The 20,416-nt window shown below is 42.1% G+C and overlaps 1 protein-coding gene across 2 annotated transcripts in view; it reads right to left on the bottom strand.

The window, feature by feature from the left end:
* LOC124007736 (serine/threonine-protein kinase 4-like) overlaps positions 1 to 20,416 on the bottom strand; it is a 68,679-nt gene that overhangs the window by 17,092 nt on the left and 31,171 nt on the right. For both annotated transcript variants that reach the window (XM_046318467.1, XM_046318468.1), the window contains 2 exons: positions 19,821 to 19,949; positions 9,657 to 9,855 (listed from right to left, as the gene is read on the bottom strand). In XM_046318467.1, coding sequence (XP_046174423.1) covers positions 9,657 to 9,855; positions 19,821 to 19,949 — 328 coding nt within the window. The remainder of the gene's footprint in view (positions 1 to 9,656; positions 9,856 to 19,820; positions 19,950 to 20,416) is intronic.

The raw sequence follows: 20,416 nt of genomic DNA, 5'->3' as shown, positions 1-20,416 counted from the left end.
TTTACCTTGTCAGCTCGGGGATTTGAACTCACAACCTTCTGGTTACTAGTCAAACGCTCTAACCACTAGGCTACGTTGCCGCCCCAAATAAATAAAGGCAAAGGGTGGCTAATTGAAGAATCTCAAATATAAAATATATTGTTATTTGTTTAACAATTTTCTGGTTACTACAAATTCCATATGTGTTATTTCATAGTTTGATGTCTTCACTATTAATTCAACAATGTTGAAGACTGTTCAGATTCCAGCATCTAAGCCAACATTGCTTATTGTTCGCCATGCACAGAAATTATATCCTACATACACACATCACTACTTGAGAAGAAACATACTGGAAGTGTCATTTTGGATTCATGTATTCATCAGTAATCATAGCCAATCTATTAAAAATGTGTGTCACTGAAGAACTTTTTAAAAAGTATTGGAAAGTTCTGAGATGAAGCAATTCGAAAGTAATTGATTTAACACACCAAAATGTTTAAATGTAATTAATGAGTGGGAGAAAGTAGTTACTCAAACAATTACTCATATTTGACGAGTGATTTTGAATTTTGTAGCTTGCGAGTCCATCGCAGGACCATGACGGTGTAAAAGGAATAGCCTTCTCATTCCTACAGCCCCATTACGGAAAATCAATAGTCCTAACTTATTCTGGGCAGCTGACTCCAAGACCAAAGACTTACATGGGGTAAGAGATCCGGATTGGAGAGGGACTTCCATTTTGGTGGATAAAGGTCATTCTTACACGTTAATTTGTTAATGTCGCTTTAACAGCTCCGAGGAGAAATCTATACAAACTGGATTCTTTTCCATTAGGGAAGAGAAGGAGAATGTGAGCAGGCCAAGGATTAGTGGATTGATCGCTTATCTGAAACCAGAGATACCAGGGCTGGTACTCTAAAGGCCATCTGCACAGGGCATTAGGTCCTGATCTGTTTTTTGGGTTATGTTACAGATTCTTTTTGGGGGGGGGGACTTACCGACATCCAGTACCAGTCCAAATTTTGAGGACCACCAGCAGTCAGATATTTGTTGTAGCTCTGATCTTCCACATTAGATTCAACTAGTTAATGGCTTGATTTCTTTGGTGGACTAGATGAATGAAGTATATCAGGGCTAGAGGTCGACCGATTATGAATTTTCAAAGCCGATACCGATTATTGGAGGCCCAAAACAGCCGATACAGATTAATCGGCCAATTTGAATTTTTTATTTATTTATTTGTAATAATGACAATTACAACAATACTGAATGAACACTTATTTTAACTTAATATAATACATCAATAAAATCAATTTAGCCTCAAGTAAATAATGAAACATGTTTAAATAATGCAAAAATAAAGTGTTGGAGAAGAAAGTAAAACTGCAATATGTGCTATGTAAGAAAGCTAACGTTTCAGTTCCTTGCTCAGAACATGAGAACATATGAAAGCTGGTGGTTCCTTTTAACAGGAGTCTTCAATATTCCCAGGTAAGAAGTTTTAGGTTGTAGTTATTATAGGAATTATAGGACTATTTCCCTCTATACCATTTGTATTTCATTAACCTTCGACTATTAGATGTTCTTATAGGCACTTTAGTATTGCCAGTGTAACAGTATAGCTTCCGTCCCTCTCCTCGCTCCTCCCTGGGCTCGAACCAGCAACACAACAACAACAGCCACCATCGAAGCAGCGTTACCCATGCAGAGCAAGGGGAACAACTACTAGGAGGCTCAGAGCGAGTGACGTTTGAAACGCTATTAGCACGCGCTAACTAGCTAGCCATTTCACTTCGGTTGCACTAGCCTCATCTCGGGAGTTGATAGGCTTGAAGTCAAACAGCGCCATGCTTGACGCACAACGAAGAGCTGCTGGCAAAATGCACGAAAGTGCTGTGAATGAATGTTTACGCGCCTGCTTCTGCCTACCACCACTCAGTCAGATACTTGTATGCTCAGTCAGTTTATATGCAACCCAGGACATGCTAGATAATATCTAGTAATATCATCAACCACGTGTAGTTAACTAGTGATTATGATTGATTCTTTTTTATAAGATAAGTTTAATGCCAGCTAGCAACTTACCTTGGCTTACTGCACTCGCCTAACAGGCAGTCTCCTTGTGGAGTGCAACGTGAGAGAGGCAGGTCGGTATTGCTTTGGACTAGTTAACTGTAAGGTTGCAAGATTGGATCCCCCGAGCTGACAAGGTGAAAATCTGTCTTTCTGCCCCTGAACGAGGCAGTTAACCCACCGTTCCTAGGCCGTCCTTGAAAATAATAATGTGTTAACTGACTTGCCTTGTTAAATAAAAGGTATATATATATATACATTTTTTTTAATCGGCGCCCAAAAACACTGATTTCCGATTGTTATGAGAACTTGAAATCGGCCCCGATTAAATCGGCCATTCCCATTAATCGGCCGACCTCTAATCTGGGCAGCAACAAACATTTTAAAAGGCCGGTGGTCTTGGAAGGTTGATATAGGCCTACACATGTTACCTTGCCTGAATTTTTATTGCAAAAGCCCTCTCTTGAACCACATGGTCCCTTAAAAGTAGTCTAGATATTCTGTCTCCCTCATGCAATGTGGAAAACACCAAAGTCCACTGTGACGTCTTAACCGTCAGACATTAACGTATTGAAGCCACGCAAACAAAATCAAGGCAATACAGGCAAAAATAGTTTGTATGACAGGTCTATATTCAGATCTAGTGCAAATTAGGCTAGCTTCATCTAGCCTATAGTGAAGACCCCAGTCATCATGACACTTCAAAGAACGACCAGGCTGGACTGATCAAACCAAAATGCTGCATATTGCATCCTCATCTCCAAGTCTAATTTGCAGCTACTGACCCAATTCTGTTGGGTTTTGAAACAAATGTGATGTTTGTATTGTCCAATTGAAGATATTGCCGCTTATTGTGCTGTTGGACTAGTTAACTGTAAGGTTGCAAGATTGGATCTACCGAGCTGACAAGGTGAAAATCTGTCGTAAGTGACTTCTGGAGTCACTAGACGGTCGTCTGTCAGTCTGTTTTAACATAACAAAACGAGAACAACAAATACGTCTAGCATGACACGGCAAGAGAGCAAAACTACTGACTCAAGGATGCCACAACAGGTCTCATCTTTTCACTGCTGAGATGTTCCATACCCCTCATCTGTGTGGCCAGCGCACTTAAACTAAACTAAACAGAATATGTAGGCAAGGTATGGAGTTGTAAAAAATAAGAAAAGCAGCCAACAAGTGGTCAGCATTTGTGGGAACTCCTTCAAGACTGTTGGAAAAGCATTCCAGGTGAAGATGGTTGAGAGAATGCCAAGAGTCTGCAAAGCTGTCATCAAGGCGGCAGGTAGGCTAGTGGTTAGAGCGTTAGACTAGTAAATCGAAAGGTTGCAAGATCGAATTTCCAAGCGGACAAGGTAAAAATCTGACGTTATGCCCCTGAACAAGGAAAGGCAGTTAACCCATTGTTCCTAGGCCATAATTGAAAATAAGAATGTTTTTAACTGACTTGCATAGTTAAATAAAGGTAAAATACATAAGGGTGGCTATTTGAAGAATCTCAAATATATTGTTATTTGTTAAACACTTTTTTGGTAACTACAAATTCCATATGTGTTATTTCATAGTTTTGAAGTCTTCACTATTAATTCAACAATGTAGAAAATAGTAAAAACAAACAAAAAAAACACTGTTTTCTAAAACTTTTGACTGGTAGTGTTGATACCAGGCACCACTAAAGTCCAGCAGTGGGACATCTTCAGTGGGGATAATATAAATTATTTAACCCATTTTAAGATAAAACAGGGAGATGTGTCTGTTTATTATATATATTATATATAATATATATATATTATAAATAATATATATATATTATAATTAAGTTCTCATTTGCAACTGCGACCTGTCCAAAATAAAGCAAAGCAGTTCGACACACACAACACAAAGTTACACATGGAATAAACAAACATACAATCACATGCACAAATGAGGTAGGATAAGAGCGGTAAGGCAATAAATAGGCCATGATGGCAAAGTAATTACAATATAGTAATTAAACACTGGAATGGTAGTGTGTGCAGAAGATGAATGTGAAAGTCGAGATACTGGGGTGCAAAGGAGCAAGATAAATAAATAAATGCAGTATGGTGATGACGTAGATTGGATGGGCTATTTACAGATGAGCTATGTACAGGTGCAGTGATCTGTGAGCTGCTCTGACAGCTAGTGAGGGAGGTAAGAGTCTCCAGCTTCAGAGATTTTTGCAGTTCGTTCCAGTCATTGCCAGCAGAGAATTGGAAGGAGAGGCGGCCAAAGGAAGAATTGGCTTTGGGGATGACCAGTGAGATATCCCTGCTGGAGCGCGTGCTATTGGTGGGTGCTGCTATGGTGACCAGTGAGCTGAGATAAGGCGGGGCTTTACCTAGCAGGGACTTGTAGATGACCTGTAGCAAGTGGGTTTGGCGACGAGTATGAAGCGAGGGCCAGCCAACGAGATCATACAGGTCGCAGTTACTTGAACTCTGTGAAGCATTTATTTGAGTTGCAATCTAAGGTGCAATCTAATTAATCCTCTGCAGCAGAGGTAACTGGGTCTTCCTTCCCTGTGGTGGTCCTCATGAGAGCCAGTTTCATCATAGCGCTTGATGGTTTTTGAGACTGCATTTGAAGAAACTTCCAAAGTTTTTGAAATTTTCCAGATTGACTGACATTCATGTGTTAAAGTAATTATGGACTGTCGTTTGTCTTTGATAATTTGAGCTGTTCTTGCCATAATATGGACTTGGGCTTTTACCAAATAGGGCCATCTTCTGTATACCACCCCTACCTTGTCACAACACAACTGATTGGCTCAAACGCATTAAGAAGGAAATAAATTAGACAAGTTAACTTTTTACAAGGCACACCTGTTAACTGAAATGCATTCCAGGTGACAACCTCATGAAGCTAGTTGAGAGAATGCCAAGACTATGCAAAGCTGTCATCAAAGCAAAGGGTGGCTACTTTGAAGAATCTCAAATATAAAATATTTGTATTTATTTATTTAACACTTTTTTGGTTACTACATGATTCCATATGTGTTATTTCATAGTTTTGATGTCTTCACTATTATTATACTCTGTAGAAAATAGTAAAAATAAAGAAAAACCCTTAAATTAGTAGGTGTATCCAAACTTTAGGCTGGTACTGCATCTGCCAATATACAGTTTTACAGCAGGGACAAAGTGTAATTTTTCCACACTGAAATCTCTTGCCATCCAAAACAGTAATTGTCCAATAACTTTGCTTCAAATGTTGATTTCATATACTTTGCCATCAGAAATTTTTACAAATTAATAAAAATACAAAGCTGCAATGTCTTCAGTCAATAAGTATTCAACCCCTTTGTTATGGCATGGCTAAATAAATTAAGGAGTAAGCATTTGCTTAACAAGTCACATAATAAGTTGCATGGACTCACTGTGTGCAATAATTGTGTTGAACATGATTATTGAATGACTACCTCATATCTGTACCCCACGCATACAATTATTGGTATGGTCCCTCAGTCAAGCAGCGAATTTCAAACACAGATACAACCATAAAGACCAGGGAGGTTTTCCAATGCCTCACAAAGAGCACCGATTGGTAGGTGAAAATAAATAAATAAATAAGTGGATGGAGAGGAAGGAAACAGTTCGGGGATTTCATCATGAGGCAAATGGTGACATTAAAAGTCCTACAGAGTTGAATGACTGTGATAGGAGGGGCTACAGTACATTACAGTACATTACGGATTATAAAGAAAGATCCAACCGTGATCTGCCCAACGATGACACTACCAGACGAACTCAATCCATTTTATGCACACTTTGAGAACATTGTGACGGGTGTGAGGACCGTCACCGACCCAGAGGATTGGGTGATCTCGGTCTCAGAATGGTAATTTGCAACGTCTCATTGTCCCAATCTGTAATCCACACATGTTTTAAAATGACCACCATCATTCCTGTCCAAGAACTCTAAGGCTTCATGCCACAATGACTACCCCCTGTAGCACTAACTTCTGCAATCGTGAAGTGCTTTGAGAGGCTGGTTATGGCACACATTAACTCCACCATCCCAGACCCACTCCAATTTGCATACCCCCCCAACAGATCCATAGATGGCACTCTCTCACCCACCTAGACAAGATGAACACCTATGTGAGAATGCTGTTCATTGACTACAGCTCAGCGTTCAACACCATTGTCCCCTCCAAGCTCGTCACTAAGCTTAGGACTCTGGGTCTGAACACCTCCCTCTGTAATTGGATCCTGATGGGCCGACAACGTCACCTCCACCACACTGACCCTCAACACATGGGCACCCACAGGGGTGTGTGCTTAGTTCCCTCCTGTACTTCCTGTTCACCCACACACAACACACAACTTCCTGTTCACCCACACACAACTCCAATACCAAGTATGCTAACGACACGACGGTGGTAGGCCTGATCACCGGTGACGATGAGTCAACCTACAGGGAGGTGCTCCCTCAACCTACAGGGAGGTGGACTACATGAAACGGGGGGACGAGCAGTTCAACATCTTCAAGTTCCTCAGTGTACAAATCATTAGACTTAAAGTGCACCATACACACGCACAGTCATGAAGGTGGTGCGACATCACCTCTACCCCCCTCATGAGGTTGAAAAAGTTCTACATCTGTATGGTATGGCAATAGCACCGTCATCGATCTCATGGCGCAACCGAGGGTGGTGCGGAGAGCCCAGTAAATCACTGGGGTCGACCTCCCTGCCATCCAGGACATCTATATCAGGCGGTGTGGATGGAACGCCCTGAAAATTGTTAAAGGTGCCAACCACCTAAGCTATAGACAATTCCCTCTGATTCTGCACGGCAAGTGCATCAAGTCTGGCACAGACAGGCTCTTAAACAAATCTCCTATCACCAAGTAATAAGACTGACAAATAGCTTACAAAATAGCTACACAGCCTCTCTTTATTGACCTTTTATTTACCCCTATACATATCTATCTCCGTCACTCCAGTATCACTGCACATTGTAAATAGGGTATTGGAACTGACCCTGTATATCGTATGCTTACTTATTGTGATCTTCATATTCCTTGTGGATTTTTTTCTAGTATTACATTGTTATTGATTATTGAATTGTTAGGTTTTGAGTTTGCAAGAAAGGCATTTCACTGTACCTATGCATGTGACATTAAAACTAGAAACTATAGAAAGTTACTGAGTACCACAATAATACATTGACATTTAGAAGACATAGACAAACAAATAGGCAACACCCAAATGCAAATAGTCCCTTCCTCTCCAATACCTTTTTCTGCCTGAGCCCCATAGAAAAAGACGGGGAATTTGGCCCCTGGTGACGGGAGCTGAGCCCCGTCTCTGCCACTTTCTAGTCTGTGCCCCTCTACTTGTGACTACTTCCCTCTCCACCTTCCCACTGCTCTTTCAATAAAAATAAAATACCTTAGTTAGAATACATCTCTGATCTCTTACACCATTAATCTGAAACATAATATAATTAACTTAAAATGATCATGTTACATGTCTGTGCATAACTAACGTGTGCGGTAGAATGGAATGGCACAGTAGTGATTTAGTTATTTAAGTCCCCACACACTTCAACCAGTCTTTTTACTCAAAGGGAAAGCTGACAGGAAGGTTAAAAGATAGTCGTCTGTTAAACACATCCAAAGAGTCACATACAATATGTGTCTTTGATTGGCATCAGGAGTAGGATTGAAAAATAACAAATCACTCAGAGAACTCACCATTGTCCAATCACTAGACATCAATTTTGGACAAAAACATATTTTACATATTATAACCCATGAGATGTTTTCTTTGGGAACTCTACATTCCCATTCATTCGCCCCCAACTCCACCCGCTTGGCATTCTCCAGATGAGGGTAATATGGTCATCTCGAATTTTGTTCAATTTTTTCCTCTCTAAATAATAGTTGTACAGTTAAAAGGTCACAAGCACTTTGCTACACTCGCATTAACATCTGCTAACAAATCAAATTTGATTTGATTTAATGAACAGTCCACAATAATTGTATTAATTCAGTGCTTACAAAATTATACTTAGGCTAAATAAGCCTTCCACAACCATAACAACCACAAAAAAATGACATTTGATGAAAATAGTTTAACCTATTCTGCAATAATCACTGATCTGACTTAAGTCTACGAAAATGACCCCTTTGTTACAAATATAACAAGAACCATGCACAACTGCACACCCACTAATAATTACTTCTTGTAGTAGGTGAATGCATTATAGCAAAAAAGGCTAGCTAGCGAGCGAGGTAGAACAGTTAAACCGTTATGAACACACCCTTCGGTCTGTCTCCACCTGTTTTAATTAAGAGCACGTATCCTTATTTCTCAGAATGAGGACGAGTTGCCAATTCCTTATTAATTAGTATTTGTAAATGTATTAAAAAAACAGACTAGCCACAGCTTGATATGTGCTAGCTGTCTAAAATGCTGCTAACGGTACATAGTACGGCAATGTCATGTACTGAAACTGAGGATTTGCCCAGGATTAACATTCATTGATACTACCGTTTTAGTAAGGTCTGCTGTGAGGTCAATTTTAGGTGCTTTCGTAGAAAGATTAAATTCCCCTCTGTTACAGTAAAATATTGTCTCACTGTGTTTTGGTGTCCACGTGACTGATTATGTTGGACCAAACTTAAAATACAAATAGCGAGTTAGTACTGCTTACTGTCAGAGAGGAAGAAGCGATCTATAATCTTTGTCGTCGTGAGTGACGGGGAGGGCTCAGTGTGTGAGTGGGAAAGTGCTGCACAGCAGTCAAAACGAGCGAGGGAGACGAGACAAAAAGGCAACATTGGAACAAGTAGACATAAATGCTCATAAGAAAAGAAATACTGCAATACAGGCATTTTCAATTTTGCGCATTCTTTTTTTATTTGAATGAACTCGATATATCACCCAGCTCTACAGTAAACCCTCTTTATTCTCTGGAACGTCACACCTTTGGTATTAGTCTGAGCGGCCATCAGCACTATGCAGCAAGGGAAACAATCTACCCCTTCAGCCCAGTGAAATCATGCCATCTAGTGGGCCTTGGAGAGAAATCAGCTCAAGCTGTCAGTCCTATATACCATGGGCAGCCACTCTAGGGTCACACGGTCCACTGGTTCAATGTGTGTCTCCAAGCTTAATGAAGTAACCACAATCTCACTATATGCATAACAGTGGTTTTAAAATGGAAGCATTCTAGCAACAACAAAAAATTGGACGGATCACATCTGGACTTGCGTACAGCACTTTTAATTATAGAGACTAACTTTGTTGAATTGTATTTGTTAAATTTATTTAAATGTGGTTTCACATTTACTTAAAGTTATTTAACCAGGTAACTTGACAGGGAACACTAATTTACAACATGTTTCAGGTGAGATGAAAGGGTTTGAATGAGCTAATTTGATGCTGGGCGTGATGAATGAACCATACCGTGATAGAATCATGTGACATCTTTTTGTGTAATACTTTGACAACTCATTATCTTTTGACACCAAAAGTCTCCAGTGATCACGTAACGGCTCGAAATGACATTCACAGTAACTCCAACAGGGAATTATAAATCTACAATGACATTGTGGCGTCTGTAGCTTACGTTTCATGGTGCCGGCCTCCTCGTCCTCGTCATCGTCTGAGTTGATCACCATGGTGCCCAGCTGAGACTCCATGGTGCCCATGTCGCTCTGCTCGATCATGGTCCTCGCCGTGCCCCCTAGCGAACCGGCCTCCCGGATGGTGCCCATGTCGCTAGTGCCCGCCCTCACCATCGTTCCCTGGTCTACCTCGTCCTCGTCCTGATTGAACAAAACATCATCTCAAGTCAAGACTGTTCCTAGGCCGACATTGAAAATAAGAATTTGTTCTGCAACTGAACCACACATTCACTCAAACAAAGTTACATGGAAATACATTTGACACAGTGATTTTGAAAAATCATGTGACATCATGCAGTTGGTAAGTTTTTTTGTAAAGAGGCAGTTCGATGTTTCAAGTGTATAATATCAGGGCAGAGCAATAGCAGTATGCCAACGAAGCACAAGCTACAACTTTCTGCCGGTCATTTCAATCACTAGCTGTGTTTCCATTAAATTGAGAAAGTTTACAAAGAAAATATATTGATATTTACTAAATAAACTAAAGTAAAAAAAATAAAATAAAAGTAACAATAACAAGCCAATATACAGGGGGTACCGGTACCAAATCAATGTGCGGGGTACAGATTAGTCGAGGTAATTTGTACATGTAGGTAGCGGTAAAGTGACTATGCATAGATAATAAACAGTGAGTAGCAGCAGTGTAAAATCAAAGGGGGCCGGGGGTGTCAATGTAAATAGTCAGGGTGGCCATTTGATCAATTGTTCAGCAGTCTTACGGATTGGGGGTAGAAGCTGTTAAGGAGCCTTTTGGACCTAGACTTGGCGCTCCGGTACCGCTTGCAGTGCGGTAGCAGAGAAAACAGTCTATGAATTGGGTGACACATTTTTGGGCCTTCCTCTGACACCGCCTAGTATATAGGTCCTGGATGGCAGGAAGCTTGGCCCCAGTAATGTACTGGGCCGTACGCACTACCCTCTGTAGCACCTTACGGTCAGATGCCGAGCAGTTGCCATAGCAGGCAGTCATGCAACCGGTCATGATGCTCTCGATGGTGCAGCTGTAAAACTTTTTCAGGATCTGGGGAACCATTACAAATCTTTTCAGTATCCTGAGGGGAAAAGGTGTTGTTGTGCCCCCCTCACAACTGTGTTGGTATGTTTGGACCAGGATAGTTTGTTGGCGATGTGGACACCAAGGAACTTGAAACTCTCAACCCACTCCACTACAGCCCCGTCAATGTGAATGGGGGCCTGTTCGTCCCTCCTTTTTCTGTAGTCCACGATCAGCTCCTTTGTCTTGCTCACATTGAGGGAGAGGATGTTGTCCTGGCACAACACTGCCAGGTCTCTGACCTGCTCCCTATAGGCTGTCTGTCAGTGATCAGGTCTACCACTGTTGTGTCGTCAGCAAACTTAATGCTGTTGGAGTTGTGCTTGGCCACGCAGTCGTGGGTGAACAGGGAGTACAGGTGGGGACAAAGCAAGCACCCCTGAGGGGCCCCAGTGTTGAGGATTAGTATGGCAGATGTGTTGTTGACTACCCTTACCACCTGAGGGAGCCCCATCAGGAAGTCCAAGATCCAGTTGCAGAGGGAGGTGTTTAGTCCCAGGGTCCTTAGCTTAGTGATGAGCTTTGTGGGCACTTTGGTGTTGAACACTGAGCTGAAGTCAATGAACAGCATTCTCACATAGGTGGGAAAGGACAGTGTGGAGTGCGATTGAGATTGCGTCATCTGTGGATCTGTTGGGGCAGTATGCAAATTGCAGTGGGTCTAGGGTTTCTGGTATGATGGTGTTGATGTGGGTCATGACCAGCTTTTCAAAGCACTTCATTCAAATTTGGAAAACGGAACCTCAACTTCTGTCAACAAAAATTCTAGCTAAAAATTACTACACTTCCATCAAACACCAAGCTGAAAAATGTCAAGCAGGTATTTTCTGGGACTGAGGAGGAGAAATAGCACTATCTGCTGAAATGACTTGATGTGCCAGGGTTACCGGACCCTATGGACGCCGCTGTGAGAAATGAACAATTCTAACTGACCTCCCTGATGTCAGTCAGCTAAATATCTTTTGAGTATCTTGTTGAAAGGCAATGTTATTACACCCGAGAATCCTTAAGTACATATCGAAGCCTAGATGGGTACAAGTACTTTCAGGCTGAAAAGGTCAAAGTGTGCTACCTATAGTGTAGAGCATGTCAGTTGTTACTGTGAGATAGAGGCTAAGCAGATGCTGTCTAAATAATACTCTGCCTGGGTCATTGTCCGCAAAAACAAAGAGAACCAAAGTGGACACTGAACATTCTTTGCAGGGTAAGAGCCAATTTATGCTCGATCTGTTTGGATAGCAGACTCCGTTTGAAAGAGGTGACGCAATAGCGGAACCTCCAAAGGCACGCAGAGTCCAAATTAAGCTCCGTACCGCATTGCTGTGCGCCTCCCAAATGTTGTAACAATGCAGAGGGCTCCAAATAGCTTTGCATTGACGTGATTGGTTGATGGTAGGTGGGTGCAGGAGATCCTGTATAAACACAAAGTCACTTATTTGACAACTTTCCTCACAACAGCTCTGCGCTGCTCCCCAAAGTGCAAGAAGAATGAATGCCCTGACCTGGTTAACTGCCTGTTCAGGGGCAGAACGACAGATTTGTACCTTGTCAGCTCTGGGATTCGAACTTGCAACCTTTCGGTTACTAGTCCAACGCTCTCGAACCACTAGGCTACCCTGCCGCCCCAATACAGACGAAGGATCAACCACTCAGCGCCTTTAAGTACATATTCGTCGCCAGACCCACTGGCTTCAGGTCACGATGGCAACACCCACCCGTAGCACGCGCTCCAGCAGGTGTATCTCACTGATCATCCCTAAAGCCAACACCTCATTTGGCCGCCTTTCGTTCCAGTTCTCTGCTGCCTGTGACTGGAACGAATTGCAAAAATCGCTGAAGTTGGAGACTTTTATCTCCCTCACCAACTTCAAAACATCTGCTATCTGAGCAGCTAACCGATCGCTGCAGCTGTACATAGTCTATCGGTAAATAGCCCACCCAATTTTACCTATCTCTTCCCCATACTGTTTATATTTATTTACTTTTCTGCTCTTTTGCACACCAATATCTCTACCTGTACATGACCATCTGATCATTTATCACTCCAGTGTTAATCTGCAAAATTGTAATTATTCGCCTACCTCCTCATGCCTTTTGCACACAATGTATATAGACTCTTTTTTTCTACTGTGTTATTGACTTGTTAATTGTTTACTCCATGTGTAACTCTGTGTTGTTGTCTGTTCACACTGCTATGCTTTATCTTGGCCAGGTCGCAGTTGCAAATGATAACTTGTTCTCAACTAGCCTACCTGGTTAAATAAAGGTGAAATATATATATATTTTTTAAGTAGCGTTACTTAGCAAAGTTTTAAGTGGGCATCCTATTAGAGCTCACGTGAAACTCACCATCTAATAAAATAAATAAAGTCACATACTCTGATGCTAGCTCGATATTTCATGCACTGGCTAAACTCAGAACTGACTCACATTGTCATTTGGATCACATTGTGGACAGTCAAGAATGAATAATCAATCAACAACTCCAATCTGAACTGATAATAAAGCTAGAATGAATCATCTTAATAAACTCCTGTTCATGCCGAAACTATTATGTGTATGAAGTTACAAATTTAGTCAGTCACAGTCACTGAATAAAATGTAGTTCCAAGGGAACATCGCAGCAAAGCATTGGAGAGAAAATTAGTCACTTGCTTTTCAGCACATGCAACAAGTGGTGGGATATGCCAATGAACGCAAAGAGCAAGTGGTGTGCATTGAAGATCCATGTGTGGCAGCAAGACCTGATGGCATTTTAGACAAAACCGCAATGCTAAACTGTCCAGTGACCCCCCCCCCACCCACAACACCCCCTCAAGGAAGCTCTCACAGCCAAAAACCCTGACATTAAAGTGCAGGATGGACTGTATGTAGTGCACCCAAAGGAGCCCAGAGGTTACAAGTACAGATGGCCATGTATTGCCTGGGGCTGCATTCAGCACAATCAGAGCACATTGAATTGGAGGTTCCATTTGACAAGGTCTTTGTCAACACCCACATCAGGAGGCTCAGAAGCTTCTAAACTCAGCAAAAAAAGAAATGTCCCTTTTTCAGGACCTTGTCTATCAAGGATAAATGGTAAAAATCCAAATAACTACACTGTAAAGGGTTTAAACACAGTTTCCCATGCATGTTCAATGAACCATAAACAATGAATGAACATGCACCTGTGGAAGGAAAACTTAGGACACTAAAGAGGCCTTTCTACTGACTCTGAAAAACACCAAAAGAAAAATGCCCAGGGTCCCTGCTCATCTGAGTGAATGTGCCTTAGGCATGCTGCAAGGAGGCATGAGGACTGCAGATGTGGTCAGGGCAATAAATTGCACTGTCCATACTGTGAGACACCTAAGACAGTGCTACAGGGACACAGGAGGTTCAGGATGGCAACAACAACTGCCCGAGTTACACCAGGAACACACAATCACTCCATCAGTGCTCAGACTGTGCTCCAATATGCTCAGAGAGGCTGGACTGAAGACTTGTAGGCCTGTTGTAAGGCAGGTCCTCAACAGACATCACCGGCAACAACGTCACCTGTGGGCACAAACCCACCGTCGCTGGACCAGACAGGACTGGCAAAAAGTGCTCTTCACTGACGAGTAGCGGTTTTGTCTCACCAGGGGTGATGGTCGGATTCACGTTTATTGCCGAAGGAATGAGCGTTACACCGAGGTCTGTACTCTGGAGCGGGATTGATTTGTAGGTGGAGGGTCCGTCATGGTCTGGGGTGGTGTGTCACAGCATCATCGGACTAAGCTTGTTGTCATTGCAGGCAATCTCAATGCTGTGCGTTACAGGGAAGACATCCTCCTCCCTCATGTGGTACCCTGCCTGCAGTCTCATCCTGACATGACCCTCCAGCATGACAATGCCACCAGCCATACTGCTCGTTCTGTGCGTGATTTCCTGCAAGACAGGAATGTCCGTGTTCTGCCATGGCCAGCGAAGAGCCTGGATCTCAATCCCATTGAGCACATCTGGGACCTGTTGGATCGGCGGGAGGGTGAGGGCTAGGGCCAATCCTCCAAAAAATGTCTGGGAACTTGTAGGAAGAGTGGGGTAACATCTCACAGCAAGAACTGGCAAATCTGGTCCAGTCCAAGAGGAGATGCACTGCAGTACTTAATGTAGCTGGTGGCCATACCAGAAACCAACTGTTACTTTAAATATATATATATATTTTACCCCCTTTTCTCCTCAATTTCGTAGTATCCAATTGTTAGTAGTTACTATATTGTCTCATCGCTACAACTCCCGTACGGGCTCGGGAGAGACGAAGGTCAAAAGCCATGCGTCCTCCAACCCAACCAAGCCACACTGCTTCTTAACACAGCGCGCATCCAACCCGGAAGCCAGCCGCACCAATGTGTCGGAGGAAACACTGTGCACCTGGTGACTTGGTTAGCGTGCACTGCGCCCGGCCTGCCACAGGAGTCACTAGTGTGCGATGAGACAAGGATATCCCTACCGGCCAAACCCTCCTTAACCCGGACGATGCTAGGCCAAATGGGCCTCCTGGTCGCACTGTGATGCAGTGCCCTAGACCACTGCGCCACCCAGGAGGCCCCCCGACTGTTACTTTTGACCACCCCTTTGTTCAGGGACACATTATTGCATTTCTGTTAGTCACATGCCTGTTGAACTTGTTCAGTTTACGTCTCAGTTATTGAATCTTGGTATGTTAATACAAATATTTACACGTTAAATCAACGCAGTTGACAGTGAGAGAATGTTTCTTTATTTGCTGAGTTTACTTTCAACATATGCTGCCAAAGTTGGTACATGACTTTATGAAGTGAAGGCTGCAGGTATTCAACGGACACCTGGACATTGCTCACAGGCATTAAATAGAAGTGCAATGAACAGAAGCGAGGCAATTCCTAACTGTAGATGTCAGAGAGGAATGTGTGTTCTATGTTATATTTCAATGATCTGTATGGTTTTTTTTCCAACATATACTTATGAGCAGTACTCATAAAATCATATCTCAATGCACTTAATAATTCAGTCAAATATTCAAACAATTTATTAAAAATGTATCTAACTTCTAAAAACATTCTGTACAGTAATTGAAGTCCTGACTGATTAATATTTACATTCTCCCTCCCTCTCTCTCAGCATGGGCGCATGAGCCCATGCTGTTGTAAGGTATGTCACTAGGGTAAAAAAAAGAATGACAGAGGGAAGACTGGCGTAGAATCTGGTGGCATCTTCATTGTTCAAAACACGTTCTGATTGCAATCTTTTTCGCTTCTTCTTGTACATTTCTTTTGAGCACCATCAGTGGTGTGGTGATGGCTCACCTAAAACAGAATAATGAAAGCATAAACATCTTTGAATATGCCTAACTCCAAAAAGTTGTAGTCATTCCAAATTGCAGATGAATTTAAACCTCTACTGTCTTTACTTTGTGGATCTCCCAGACTCCTCATTATCTAGGACGTAAAAATTGATAGTGCAAGTTCCTACATGCATTTCATATACATTGAATCTACAGATAGCTGCTGTACACTGTTATTTGCCAAATATTTTAATCTGAACAAACAATGAACACAAACATTACACATAGTAATGGCAGTTTTCATCCTAAACCATATTTGGTAATGGGGTAAAATAGGTTAAGTGCTTCATATGCGTAACCCTGCTTAGTTACTACAAATTAGTTAATCTAGCTAACTAATGTTGGATGCTAAAAAACAACATTAGCTTGTCTAGCTAAGTTATCTAGCAAGCTAGCAAACTGTATTGAATAGATTTGTCATATTTCAGACGTTGCTAATAATGCTCGTCTTTCAAGCTAGGTATATTTTAAATTAATTGTGTACTAGTGAACTTACCTGAAATGAAGTGAGTGCTGCAGACCTGCTATGATTTTTTGACTCCCAAGCCTCCATTCAGACTGCAGTGACCGAAGCTCATCGCGATCCTCGTTTTTTGGAAATCTGACCATTTGAATCTTTGATAAGGCATTTTTGCCTGATATCACAACACAACTAACAGAACAGCAACTACCAAAGTTGGTCTGATCATTTCACTTGTTTGGTTGTGATGGATACTGAGTTATAAACTTGAAATATCCTTAAATCAAGTCATTAATCAAGAGGGGAGAATGCAGAACATTTACATTCTGTCAGAACATGTTATTGTTAGACATCGGGTATCCTATGAAAAGGAGAAGGGCCACAGTCTGGTACAAGTCAACAGGTCAGAAGTGAGAAAGAACAAACATCACTAAAGTCCTGTCTAGCAACAGATGTATTGGCTGTTCAGATGTGTAAGAAGGAGACTCCACATAGGAGGTAGGTTTAAATACCAGTGCTTATGTGAATATGTTTTTGTCTCTTCAGCTGATTGACCCATTGGGTGAATAAACTTTTATTCACCCAATGAATATTACAATAAACCTAGTTGTCCGTTTGTTTACTTAGAACCCGAGTAAAAACGAACAGTTGGAAGAGAGGCAGGCTAGTAATAAGAAGAACAACAAGTTTCCGGAGAGGAAGTCATCAGGGGTCCCACAATTATTTAGAACGTAAGTGTGCATTCCATGATAACAGTATATAGCTGCCGTTTCCATTACACGTCGCAATGTGTTTTTTTTGCGACATTGTGTTTGTTGAATAAACCTGAGTGAGTGGAAACCTGCCTAATGATAACTCATTGCATTTGTTATTGAATATAAGTTATACATGCCTTATGAGCTTAATCCCATATCTAAGGCTGTGTTACTCCATTGTGTATGTATTTGTTGTAATTTGTAAACAAATGTAAGGCTCCAAAATATGATGTACAGTGGGGAGAACAAGTATTTGATACACTGCCGATTTTGAGTTTTCCTACTTACAAAGCATGTAGAGATCTATAATGTTTTATCATAGGTACACTTCAACTGTGAGAGACGGAGTCTAAAGATCCAGAAAATCACATTGTATGATTTTTAAGGAACGCATTTGCATTTTATTGCATGACATAAGTATTTGATCACCTACCAACCAGTAAGAATTCCAGCTCTCACAGACCTGTTCGTTTTTCTTTAAGAAGCCCTCCTGTTCTCCACTCATTACCTGTATTAACTGCACCTGTTTGAACTCGTTACCTCTATAAAAAGACACCTGTCCACACACTCAATCAAACAGACTCCAACCTCTCCACAATGGCCAAGACCAGAGAACTGTGTAAGGACATCAGGGATAAAGTTGTAGACCTGCACAAGGCTGGGATGGGCTACAGGACAATAGGCAAGCAGCTTGGTGAGAAGGCATCAACTGTTGGGGCAATTATTAGAAAATGGAAGAAGTTCAAGATGACGGTCAATCACCCTCAGTCTGGGGCTCCATGCAAGATCTCACCTCGTGGGGCATCAATGATCATGAGGAAGGTGTGGGATCAGCCCAGAACTACACGGCAGGACCTGCTCAATGACCTGAACAGAGCTGGGACCACAGTCTCAAAGAAAACCATTAGTAACACACTACGCAGTCATGGATTAAAATCCTGCAGCGCACGCAAGGTCCCCCTGCTCATGCCAGCGCATGTCCAGGCCCGTCTGAAGTTTGCCAATGACCATCTGGATGATCCAGAGGAGGAATGGGGAGAAGGTCATGTGGTCTGAGGAGACAAAAATAGAGCTTTTTGGTCTAAACTCCACTCGCCGTGCTTGGAGGAAGAAGAAGGATGAGTACAACCCCAAGAACACCACTCCAACCGTGAAGCATGGAGGTGGAAACATCATTCTTTGGGGATGCTTTTCTGCAAAGGGGACAGGACGACTGCACCGTATTGAGGGGAGGACGGATGGGGCCATGTATCGCGAGATCTTGGCCAACAACCTCCTTCCCTCAGTAAGAGCATTGAAGATGGGTCGTGACTGGGTCTTCCAGCATGACAACGACCCGAAAACACACAGCCAGGGCAACTAAGGAGTGGCTCCGTAAGAAGCATCTCAAGGTCCTGGAGCGGCCTAGCCAGTCTCCAGACCTGAACCCAATAGAAAATCTTTGGAAGGAGCTGAAAGTCCGTATTGCCCAGCGACAGCCCCGAATCCCGAAGGATCTGGAGAAGGTCTGTATGGAGGAGTGGGACAAAATCCCTGCTGCAGTGTGTGCAAACCTGGTCAAGAACTACAGGAAACGTATGATCTCTATAATTGCAAGCAAAGGAAACCTACAAAATAATAGCAAGAACCCCCTCTGCAGTTTAGAAAATGCTGTCATAATGCTGTGCTGATAAACATTTGCAAAACATGAAGGATCTGGAGAAGGTCTGTATGGAGGAGTGGGACAAAATCCCTGCTGCAGTGTGTGCAAACCTGGTCAAGAACTACAGGAAACGTATGATCTCTATAATTGCAAGCAAAGGAAACCTACAAAATAATAGCAAGAACCCCCTCTGCAGTTTAGAAAATGCTGTCATAATGCTGTGCTGATAAACATTTGCAATACATGTTTACCCCAAAAGTTTCGCATTGTGGGTAGTGCAGTGCATTTGCAATACATGTTTACCCCAAAAGTTTCGCATTGTGGGTAGTGCAGTGCGCACCAAATATTAAGTTCTGCTTTTCTGATGTATCAAATACTTATGTCATGCAATAAAATGCTAATTAATTACTTAAAAATCATACCATGTGATGTTCTGTATTTTTGTTTTAGATTCCGTCTCTCACAGTTGAAGTGTACCTATGATAAAAATTACAGACCTCTACATGCTTCGTAAGTAGGAAAACCTGCAAAATCGGCAGTGTATCAAATACTTGTTCTCTCCACTGTATGTCGATCTCATTGATTTTCAGTCCTGCATCCATAGCCCCATCTATGAATAGATCTACAGTATTTGAGAGTGGTTACATTTCCCCAGCCCAATTATTCAGCTTACAAAATAAAGTGGGAGAGTAATGCTGTTCATAGTCTGCTGTCTGTTGTGACGTAGGCATGCGTGTTGATAAAAAAAACATTAAATGAGGCTCATAAATAGCTGATAAATGGGCCAGTGGACTGTCATGGCCATGCAGCCTAAGCTTTAGTGGGGTTTGTGCGTGTGGGTCTGTGTTTACCGAGTTGTCTTCGTCCTCTTGGTCCTGTTCTCTCTGCTCGGCCTCCACTTTCTTCAGTTTAATTTCCATGGCATCTGTGATCAAAGCTCTGAGGATGCTGCTGGGCTTAGCAGCCTTAATGAATGGATGCTGCAGGAGGACAAACACACAATGTACAAACACACAATTGAGCCAACATCCAGTGTTTACCCCAAAGTTTCGCATTGTGGGTAGTGCAGTGCGCAGCAACGAGTCTTTGAATTAATCTCGCCATGAAATCAACTAGAAAAAATAAATAATAATACATCGATACCATCCAGGTGATCTATCGTAACAAACACGTGTTTAGAAGAACAGGGGCAAGAATGTTGCTCTTGCAAAAAAAAAACAGTTTGGGGGAGCAAAGTAGCCATTACATTTTTCAAAAGTGATTTGTTTCATTTTTTTTCCCTCCGATGTCCATGGAAAAGAGGCATTTATAATCTTTAACCCGAGTTTAAAGCAATGCAACCGCGAGTTGCAGTTTTACTCGGTAATGGCCTCATAATGTGCTATCCCATGTAAAATATTAACGGTTAGTTGCAAAATTTAATCCAGAGAGAAATTATGGTAGGACA

Source organism: Oncorhynchus gorbuscha, linkage group LG21 (genome assembly GCF_021184085.1).
Source record: "Oncorhynchus gorbuscha isolate QuinsamMale2020 ecotype Even-year linkage group LG21, OgorEven_v1.0, whole genome shotgun sequence".
NCBI classification, from domain to species: Eukaryota; Metazoa; Chordata; class Actinopteri; order Salmoniformes; family Salmonidae; genus Oncorhynchus; species Oncorhynchus gorbuscha.
This window is presented reverse-complemented; position numbering and strand designations above follow the sequence as displayed.